The 11,534-nt window shown below is 42.4% G+C and overlaps 1 protein-coding gene across 1 annotated transcript; it reads left to right on the forward strand.

Annotated features, from left to right (window-relative positions):
- The first annotated feature begins 1,579 nt into the window (after positions 1-1,579).
- Positions 1,580-4,295, forward strand: cfap300 (cilia and flagella associated protein 300). Its single transcript, XM_056298290.1, has 7 exons — positions 1,580-1,689; positions 1,859-1,940; positions 2,271-2,340; positions 2,566-2,723; positions 2,934-3,106; positions 3,897-3,963; positions 4,164-4,295. The coding sequence occupies exons 1-7, from the start codon at positions 1,580-1,582 to the stop codon at positions 4,293-4,295; spliced, it is 792 nt and encodes a 263-aa protein (XP_056154265.1).
- Positions 4,296-11,534: the final 7,239 nt, after the last annotated feature.

The following is an 11,534-nucleotide window of genomic DNA, read 5'->3' on the forward strand; positions in this document are numbered from 1 at the left end:
CAAGCGAGTTCAATCAATCGATCAAGTTGCATTTTATAAGCGCTTTTCTAGCTGCGATAATTTCATTGATTACAATGTCAATGACTTCATTAGTGCTATATTCCCAAGCATTTCAGAGCTCCAAGATTCCCACACCCGCCTCTCCTTCCAGACTGTCTGGTTTTAATCTGGGTCCCTGACGCGCCTGTAATAACCAGGGATCAGAGGAAATTACCGCATAGAAATCACAAAGACAACAAGAACAGCACGAGGATAACATTTGTGTCTCCATGACGTAACGAAATCACGACAGCAAGATATTACAGCGTAAACGTGTCAAAACACCCACTGAGTGTAATTGCCTGACCCCCTCTCCCTCTTTCCCACTTCCCCTCTTTTTCTCTCCGCTGCTTTTTCTCCCTTTTTGGCGCTGTGGAGGTCAGGCTGCATTTTCTTCATCAGACTTGTCTGATTAGACAGACTGAATGGCTGTGATGGAGATTAAAGTTCAAACAGTTGTTGCTCGGACATAATCTCTCATTTCCGTCGCAGCAAACTGAAAATTACACAAAACCCCCCCCAAAAAACCCAAAATATAATTTCCGTGTTGAAGCTTATGCTTACAGGATGGATGGTGTTTTATGGAAAATATGTGAACAGTCCTGCCAGTGCACCAGTAGCCAGGATATTGTTCACCACCCCCCCCCCGAATCCATGCCTTTACAATCAAGGTTAGGCCCTCTTTTGTCAGCATTTCTCATTAAGAGACAGTTGTAGCATGGCTTACAGATATGATGGAGATTTTAGAGAAAGCTTCCTTTGAGGCACGTTCTCTTGTCCACCGGCCGGTTTCCGATTCTTTCAGTAGTCACTTTAAGGACTTCGTCATAAGAGATACGCCATCACTATCAATATGTGGCTTGTAGCCCTTTACTGCATAGGACATTTAAACGAGTGTCCAGAGAATGGCGTGTGGAAAAATAAGGTCAGGGTTAAAGTGGACACAGACGATGGTCTGCAAAGGTTTATAGGTAAAGGGGCGGAACAGATATCGGGCGAGGTGGGAGCGATTACCCAAACCCCCGATTTCTGGTTTGACGCTACCTCTGCCCTTCATAAACCGGACAAGAGAAAACTGGAAATAAAACTTTCATATTGCCAGAAGGGCGCACGTGTTTTATTTTTCCCGTGTAGGTCACAGCTGTGAAGAATGGGTAATGAAAGAGAAAACCCTTTTTACGAATGTATTTCTTACATCTCGACAGTTTTCTTTTTTTTGCGGGAATCAGAAAACGTCAGCCAATACGTTCGCGGTGTTGGTTGCTACGGTAACCGGTATACAAACCTGAGCTGAACCAATCAAGATGGGTGATTGTGTCTCACTTCCCCTATTGGTAAAAGGTCGAGCAGGGCAGATTCTCATTGGCTGAGTAGCTCGGAAGTGTCTGATGACAGTAAGCAGCCCAGCAGCCCATTGGTCTCTTGTGTAAATGGGATTGCCTACAAAATCCACTCCACTACTTGAACCCGAAGAACCTCTTCTCTTCGCTCAAGTCTTACCTTCCTTTTTTTGTTTCCGGTCAACATCCCGAAATAAAACATGGCTGCAGAAAAATCTGCATTTGATCAAACGTTTTGTTTCACGCATCTTCCTTCCAAGAAATTCCCATTTCTACAGGACAGAGCGACACTAGAACTGCTGATGAAATGGTAACGTCCAAAATTTAAAGGAATTCAACCTGCCAACCACAGAAAACGAATAAATTAATTATATGTAAATGTTACCCATCCAGATTAGTAAGCGGTTGGTTTTTGAACCTCTGTGTGTGTGTGTGTGTATGTGTGTGTGTGTGTGTGTGTGTGTGTGTGTTAATTTCAGGTCCATGATGGGGAGGATTTCTGCTCAATCTTACAGTTTTGACCAAAGCTTCTACCCGTACAGCAGTGAAAATTTTGCACTGGTAAAACACACACACACACACACACACACACACACACACACACACACACACACACACACACACACACACACACACACACTTTTACATCATTCTGTCTATCTATCTATTTCTACTTCTGCAGAATAGTTTGGTAAAATACATTTAGTTTTGAGCTTTCTTAACCTTAGACCAAGAATCTAGGCACAACCAACCACCAAGTTACAAAATGACGAGGAAGATGCACACCTACCCTACCAGACTGAAATTTTCAGGTTTTCTGTGTTTAATTGTTTGTAATGTCATGTTTAATTACATGTGAGGTCACTCTCTAAAGTCTCTCTCTATGTCCAGAGTTTCTTCAGAAACCCTAATGTGGCGGCCAGCCTGCGAAGGATGGAGGCAGGAGCCTGGGTACCTCTTGGTGAGTCGTTCATTACATGGTTTCCCAAAACACTATCAGAAGTGTAGCATGCTGATGTCATCTGCTGATAAACTTTTACTGTCAAATCTTTGTGTTTATTAACCTATTCTTCACAATGAAAATGGCATCATGGACATTCCATCCCTGTGTGTGTGTGTGTGTGTGTGTGTGTGTGTGTGTGTGTGTGTGTGTGTGTGTGTGTGTGTGTGTGTGTGTGTGTTCCAGACAAGCCAGTGGTGTCTGTTGATGTTGAGGTTGTGCCATGCAGTAAGGTCTCCATGGAGCTGTTTGACCCCATTTACTCTTGTGGGATTGTGACACCCTCTGGACAGATTGTCAAATGTCTCCATGACGTTCACCCCGACTACGATGAACTGAGACAGGTGACACTCTCTCTCTCTCCATCTCACCCTCTTTCTGGTTAGTCAGACTAAATACCCTCTCTACCATCTAAATACCGTCTCTTGCTCCAAATTGTGATGGTCTTAGAATTGATTGACTGTCTTATTCCTTTCACATAATTTCCACTGATTTTTTTCTGCACATTAACACCAGCATCATTACAGAAGAAGTGTTTCCTCTGTCACATGCAGATGCTCCAGGAGGAGGAATCTGAACACTACTATGTGGTTGGGAGAGAGGAGAGAGGGGAGTTTCTGTTTCGCCTCTTTAAGCACCTGTGTTTGGGAGGGGAACTCTGTCAGTATGAAGATACCATTGAGCCTTACATCAACACCACAAAGCAAATCTACAAAGATCTGATCAGGTGGGGTTTCCTTGAAGGTCAAGCTGAGTAAAAATGTAATGCATGTACTCACACAGTTGTGGGTTTAAATCCATTCCCTGGCTTTCGTTGTATCTTATCTTGTGCCTCTCTGTCCCTCTGTAGTTATAACAGACCTGACTTTATAAAAAAAGACCTTATAAAAGACCTGATCAGGTTTATATAGACGGGTGACACATTAAATGAGAAATCAACATAAAGTGCCTTGGTAAAGAGCCTCCAGAACAGCTTCAATGCTCGTTGTCATAGATTTTACTAGTCTCTGAACTCTACTGGAAGGATGGACACCATTCTTTCAGAAGATATTCCATTTGGTGTTTTGATGATGGTGGTGGAGAGCGCTGTATTACGTGTTGGTCCAAAATCTCCCATAGGTGTTCAATTGGGTTGAAATCTGGTGACTGTGAAGACCATAGCATATGATTTACATGATTTTCAACCCCATCAAACCATTCAGTGACCCCTCATGGCCTGTGGATGGGAGCATTGTCATCCTGGATGAGTCCATTCCCATCAGGATAGAAATGTTTCATCATAGGATAAAGGTGGTCACTCAGGATAACTTTGTATTGATTTGCAGTGACCCCTTCCCTTTAAGGGGACAAGTGGACCCAAGTCATGCCAGGAAAATGCCCCCACAGCACAACAGAGCCCTTGGACCCCCTACTATAGGGGTCAAACCTTCAGGTTTTTCTTTGAATTTGTCACCCCTCTGTATATACCATAAAGAAACTTATGATGTTTAATTCTTTATTTACTTTTTGCCTGCTAGTGTGCAGAAGAATCCAGAGACCAAGGAGATCAGTGCTATTTCAACAGTTCTCAGAGTCCATGCTTATGTAAGTGCCTTGTTGTGTGAGGGTATGAGTGATGAGTGAGTTGTCATGAACCCTATTTATATAAATACATTTTCATGCACATGACACACCAACCTCAACACTACAATAGTAACACCCTGAATGAAACTTCAATCATGGGAATAGGCTCTGATGAATATGTCATCTCATTGAGACCATTCTCTTGCATCTGCCCTCTGTAGGATGAAGATGGCCATCGTTACCCTGGAAAGCAAGATGAAGAGCAGACATTTGTCTACCTGATAGTCGACCCCTTCAAACGACACGTGTGCTTACTCTACCACTGCTATGGGGTAGGAGCCTTCACACTATGAAACTGAAGACCGGGAAATATTTCTGCAGCAAAGTTTACAAACTTTTCTTCTCCTCATCAAATGGGATGCGCCTGTCTCCCATGAGATGACACTGTACTACAGTTGTGCGTACACATTACAAATATTGTGTTATCAGACATGTTATCGACCCAGTTTCACTTTTGTTCAAAAACTAATGAGCCACTTCTCTGTTGCTCTCCCTTTTACTCTGTGTGCTTTATGCTGCTGCTGGACCCCCCCATTCACTATCAATGTTGAAATTGAGAGTATCAAACCGAAAGTCCATAGCGTTTAAAGGAGAAGTGGTTTATCACAGAAGCCAGCCATTTTGTGAAGAACAACTTATCTCCAGTTTTGCTCTTGAAAAGTATGTTAATAAAATGATTTAACAATGCAATGTCCCCAGTTCTGGTTGTCTAGCAGTAATTCCACTGGTGTGTTGATGGTCTTCTGTCATGGAGTCCACCACGCCTCTCACTTCTGTGATCTCTGAAGCCTCATTACCTCCTCCTGTGGTCGATTTGTGACATATTTACAGTGTCTGTTGGTGGGCGAGGAGGGGGGCTTCAAATCCCCCCAAAATCACCTTTTTAGTCTGTAGCCAAAGGTCTGCGTATTCTTAACCATGAACAAGTTTCTTCTTTCTTAGTATTTTCCTAATTTCTTTATTACTTGCAATAAAATCAATAAAAGGCACATAGTCGGGACATCTGGGTGGCGTGGCAGTCTACTCTGTTGCCTACCAACACAGGGATCTCCAGTTCGAATGCCCGTGTTACTTCCGGCTTGGTTGGCCGTCCCAACAGACACAATTGGCAGTATCTGCGGGTGGGAAGCCAGATGTGGGTATGTGTCCTGGTCACAGCACTAGCGCCTTCTCTGGTCAGTCAGGGCACCTGTTCGGTAGGGAGGAGGAACTGAGGGGAATAGTGTGATCCTCCCACGCGCTACATCCCCCTGGTGAAACTTCTCACTGTCAGGTGAAAAGAAGCGGCTGGCGACTCCACATGTATCGGAGGAGGCATGTGGTGGTCTGCAGCCCTCTCTGGATCGGCAGAGGGGGTGGAGCAGCAACTGGGATGGCTCAGAAGAGTGAGGTACAATTGGGAAAAAGTGGGGCCAGGTACAATTGGGGAGAAAAAGGGGGGAGGGAAATCAAGTCAAGTCAGTTTTATTTGTATAGCCCCATATCATAAATTACAAATTTGCCTCAAGGGGCTTTACAGCAACATAACATCCTGTCCTTAGACCCTCGCATCGGATAAGGAACAACTCCCTTAAAAAAAAAACCTTTAACAGGGAGAAAAAATAGGAAGAAACCCCAGGGGGAGCAACAGAGGAGGGATCTCTCTCCCAAGACAAACAACGTGCAATGGATGTTGCGTTTACAAAATCAAACAGAAAAACAAAAAGGCACAACGTATCAGATGATGCATAACTCCTGTCACAAGATAGGAATACAGACTCTCAATGTAGCTTTATCTCGTTCACAATAGCAGCGTAGTAGATCTGACTTGAACATAGGTTGACTCTACATTAACTAAAGGGAATAAAGGATAGTTGAAACAGGGACTAACACATCTCATAAAGGTGGTGGTGTGCTGTATTCAGTTGTGTTGCCCAGTGTGCAGTTTAGAGCATAAAACGTACACTGGTAAAACCAGCACAACCCACAATAAACAGGTTGCTTATAAACATGATGAAGTTGTACGCAGGTAATTAATAGGATATAAGGGGACATAAAAGTTCTCTCAAATATCAACTCCGGCATTCTTAAAGTTTTTGAAAGCAATACAAAATCCTTAGATAAACACGGCCCCTCATTCCACCACTTACTGGTGACTAGTTTAATACACTCCTTTTTGGTGAGTTTATACTTATTTTGTCATTTTTTAAATTCAACTATCTCGGATAGTTTGCTTTTTTTTTATAATAGTGTCAGATGTAGACAGATTTGAAAAGCTGACCCATCTGTGCTTCTGCTGAGCCAGTCGGGCAAACAACACATTCGATACTCGCACACAAATCATTGCCAAGCACATGTCCATAATCTAATTGACTACACTGCAATTTCGCAGTGTGACAGCATCCATCAAGGTGGATCCATTTGTACAATCTTGTAGTGCTGCAACTAACGACCATTTTGATAGTCGACAAGTCATCGATTGTTGAAACGATTAATCGACTAGTCAGATGATGAATCGCTCAAATCAACAGCTCACGTCATTGACCATCATGTGTAGTATTGACTCGGTGAGGGCAGTCGCTTGCTCCGGTGTACACGTCTCCTTTTGCATAAAGCCATCCATGGTACCTTTACTCTTCTTCAGAGTCGGACTGCACAAATTTGATTAAAAAAGACATTTGTCAGGCAAAAGGGTAACATTACTCTGTTAAACTCTTAGAATCCTGCACGCAGGGAATAGACAGAAGTCTTTATGTTAATGTTAAAAGTCAAGACAACTCCGTACATGGTTAGCTAGCTAACAAGCTAACTATCTTACCGAGGCGCGTCCGCATCGTCCAGATGTCCAACGTGCCTCCTCTTCACATGTTCGTGCATTACCGAGGTGCTCCCATGATAAGCAAGGTCCACCTTACAAATCTTGCAGGTAATCCGTTTCTTTGCCAAGTTGAGGGTGAAATGCTCCCAGACTTTAGATGTTTTAGGACGCGATGGCGTTGCACATACGGGCGCCATTTTGCTGTTTTGTTTACCTATCCTGTCGCTTCCGCTTCCGTTAGCGGTCGCTTTTGCGCATGTGCAACTCTCAGAGCGTTGATACCTGAGCTGCCTGCGTCACCAACGCCGGTGAAACAATGTTTAGTTCAGTTCCACAGCGTGAAATACACGCGCGATGACGTAACCGACGAATTGTCTATAATTAAATTCGTTGGCAACCAATTTTGCCATCGATTTTTTATCGTCTACGTCGATTAATTGTTGCACCCCTACGGTATTCGTTGCACCCCTACAGTCTTGCCTTTTCTCTTCTCTATACAGATTTTTTTAAAACAGATTTATTATGCAAGACCATCAATGGGATGTCTTCAAGTATTAACTCCCTTGTTATCCGTGTGCATTACACAACTGGACATATGGACTTTAATTCGCCAGGATTCCCATCATCCTGCTAAAAACCTTGATTATATGCAACTTAAAAAAAACCCTCACATATACTAATGTGATATCTTATTGCCCCCCCCCCCCCCAAGGGAATTCTCCTTTACTTTGGCCCCATTAACATGAGTTTAACATTGCAAGGTCAGCCACAGAGTGGCGACCCTGGAGTCCTGGACCTGGTAAAGATTTAATGTCTCGTCAAGGACTCAATGCTAGAAGCATTGCTGAAGACTCGTTTAGGCTTGAAGCCATGTTGTCTGGGCGAGGGTCCTGCTATCCAAACAGCAGTTTACTCCGCCGCCCTGAGAAACTGTAATAAGTAATCTAAATCATCTCAATGTGCATGTGGAGTCCATGACATTATAAATTAATTGTGTAGGGGAAGAGGATAGTCCGGTTCAGAACAAAAAGGAGACCCAAAACACAACATTCAATCCAAAGAGCTTTATTGAAACAAATAAATTAATAAGTTAGTCATGTGAGTTCAATTTATTCTCAGTGGGTCATCTTTTCGTTTCTCTTTCCATAATCAAATAGACGTTGTGCATCAGATTAGAAAATAAGAAAAGCGCCTTAATTCACCAAACAGTAATCTCTACAATTGAAATTGGAAGACGTTGTTAGCATCTTAATTATTGCTTTGACAAGTTAATGTTTCATTATAAGAATCGTTCAAATACGTAAGAGAGCAGTTAAAGGGCAATGGGCTGGAATGTCAGATGGCAGCAAGTCGGTGAATAAGGGACAATAGTATGTTATGGACACTGACAGAGGGGAAGAGAGAGAGCGAGAGAGGGAGAGAGAGAGAGAGCGTGCAGAAGAGCTCGATCATGCATAGCATTCATGTAGATTAGACAATCAGTTATCTTTTAATTGGTTTCCTAGACTAGCGCCCCCTAGTGGCCTCAGAGGTAGTTGTGTGGAAGCCATTCTGATGGACGTGACATGCTTATGAATGGACACATGCCTGGAGAGTTCCCTGTGATGATGCAAATATTCATGCCTCCAGCCCCCATATATGAGATCTGACACATCTGTGAATACTATCAGCCTTTTCAAAGTGCAGAGGTCCTCATAAAGTCACGCTGATGCTTAACATATATTGTCAGAAAATATCAAAGGTTGCAGCATTCATAGAGGAGAAACACCCTAAAACTGTATTGTTTGCTACGCTTACCTTTTTTTTCTCTTTATGTCAAGATTTTGCAAGGAAAAAGAAAAGAACATGGTTGTCCTCATATGATTTTTCCCTATGAAACACGGGATCTATGAAATTTCCCCCTCAAAGCAGCATTTACATACATTTAAGTTTGAGACAGAAGACCAACATATCCTGTACTGTAGCCACACCATACTGACTATAGAATGAGGACACAGAAGGCACAGGTCTTTTCTTTTCACCAGGACTCAAGACTTTACAGGAAACACCTAAAAAACATCTCTAGTATCTGAGGCCACCACTGACAACAACATGCAATACAGTAGTCTCACATATGCAATCGTTTAGCTCAACATTCCAGGCAACAATGACATGACAGCATTGTCTAAACGGTATTTCTGTTAATTTAGGCTTTTTGTAGCAATAAAATGAATACGTACCCTAAGTGGAAAATGCAAACAGCAAGTTCTGGAGTACCACTGTCTCACCTATGGTGACAACAGAACCAGATTGTGCCATGCTGAATGGACAGGAAGTAAAGTCGCTGTCTGCAGTCTACACTTGGTTTGAATGTCATAGTGGAGCACCTGAGTCAACTGGCTTGATTGGACCAAATGAACTTGTCATGATATGAGTAAGGATTTAAGAAATATTACAGCAATTATCTAATGACATACATATATATATATATATATATATATATATATATATATATATACATATATATATATATGAGCTCTGTGGCTAAGTGTGCGCATGCCTGTGGGCATGTGTGCATGTGTGAACATGTGCGCACGTAGTCTTCAGTCATGATGTGTCATCTATGATCCAACTTGACAAAAAAATGCTACATTTATTTGCTTTTATGAAAAGATAATTTCCAACTAAACGAAATGTGTTAACTTAATTCCTACATTCACGTTTTTGAACAGCCAAAATCAGTTTTACAAAATCACTTAAGTTTGACATCTTATTTGTCATTATAGATTACCAAAAAAATAATAATAATAAATTTGAACGCAGGTACACGATGCCAGTAAAGAAACAAGACAAAACAAACAAGAGACAAAATTATACATGACGCAACACGTGTTACATTTATCAAGTCGGGTGCCAAACTTATTTAAGTAAAGGAATTGCTCTCAGTGTGTGTAAGTGTGCACGCGCTTGCACGTGCACTCTCCAGTTCTGTCCACTATTACAAAGTATTTGCTGTACATGAAATGCCTCCAGGAAAGCAACCAAGAACAATACAGTGGACAGGCAATCAACATTACATACTCGGGCTGACCCCAGACCCCCAGCCCTGCAAACTGTGGCATACTCATTCGTGGTTTTATAAGTTATAAAGCTGAAACCGTTTCCTAAGACACGTGCATTCATGAGGGTAATGGCCTGGACTTCACCTTTTTGACCTGGATGCCCCTTCAGGCAAGTCATCATCCAAAACTGTACATACTGGCCACAGAGTCTCTGTAGTGCTTCTATGCCTGCTGGCTACAAGTGCATATGATATGAGGAAGAGCATCTGTGGACTGGAGGGGTAATAATCTCTTTATCATCTTCCCTGCTGAGAAAAGTCGACATGCCTTACAATGGAACTAGACTGGAATAGTACTGACTTCCTAAACTGGTTGACATGACCCAAAAAAAACTGACCCAAGGCCATGTGTGAATGATGAGGGGCAATGCAGTAGAAGGGAACTAACTGTCTGTATACTGACCCAGGATCAGCCGTGTCCTTATCTAGAGGGCTTTCGCGAGGAGCATGCATGTCTGTCAGGTGGGCTGCAAGACAGAAAGGACTGCAAAGAGTCAGTAGAAATCAAAGCTATTGTTATACTTCTAGATATACATTAGCTTTCCAACAAGTGGTTTTTAAAATCCGTTTACAACTCGATATGAGTTTCTTTGACTGGATGCGACTGATTGCTATCTGTGCCAAAATGGAAATGATACCTTGTTTTTTTGTTTTGTTTTTTGCAATTGGGCTTGTTGGAAGCAAGGAACTGAGAGACCAACAGACAACACTTCAGCAATAGATGTAATTACATCACTGCACAGCATGCAAAAAAAGCCACTCCTGAACCCACATAAACACACTCTTGCATCTCAAGTTTCACATGGTCAAGTTAGGCCATTTCAAACAGAATTTCTTCCAGCTCTATAAAATCTCTCTGGAGAACCCTGCAGAGGACTGGATGGGGGGGGGGGTGCCGTTTTGTTAAGGCGGCTGTTAACCTAGTCCATCCATCAAGATTATAGGCAGTAGCTTTCCTCTGTGTCAACGCTCCGTCAGTATTTATTTGTCAACGTAATGGGCCTGTTACATTCATCACAGCATCAAGGGGTGTGATGGCGTCCAAAACAGTGCCCTATAAAGTACCGAAACACTGACTGGAACGTGCAGCACTGTTTGTGTCTGAACATAGTCTTTTGATTAAGAGACCTCTTGGTGTCATATGATTTAAGTAGCCAGAAAAAAAAACATTAGGAGAAAAGAAATGTGTGAAAAAAGAAGTCTTTTCAAACATGTTAAAAAATTTCCAAGCCTAAACTCCAATAGCTATGGTTGCAGCTTTAGAGTAGGCATAGATGGATAACAGGAGGAGGTGGGTGACTGTAACTTGTTCAGTAGTTGAATACTAGTTGTGTTCGTTTGCTCCTCTCTTCTTCTTCTGCCCTTGTTGGATGAGAGGAGTGTGCGGTGAGCAGCTTTGGCTGGCTCTCTGTTCAGGTGGAGCCATCTGGTGGCTTTCCACACTCACTTCAGAGCTCTGAAAGCATTCATGAGGATGCAAAATTAGCAAAAAGAAGAAGTAGGCAACGGTTTAGACGCTGCAGTGGTGCTGATACTCTGGAATGACAGGAAACGGATGGAGTGAATGGAGAACGAGACTGACAAAAGAAGAACCGAGAGGTCATGTTCATGTCTTTTCATAAAGGGTTCAGCCAA

The sequence above is a fragment of the Lampris incognitus genome, chromosome 18 (assembly GCF_029633865.1).
Source record: "Lampris incognitus isolate fLamInc1 chromosome 18, fLamInc1.hap2, whole genome shotgun sequence".
NCBI classification, from domain to species: domain Eukaryota; kingdom Metazoa; phylum Chordata; class Actinopteri; order Lampriformes; family Lampridae; genus Lampris; species Lampris incognitus.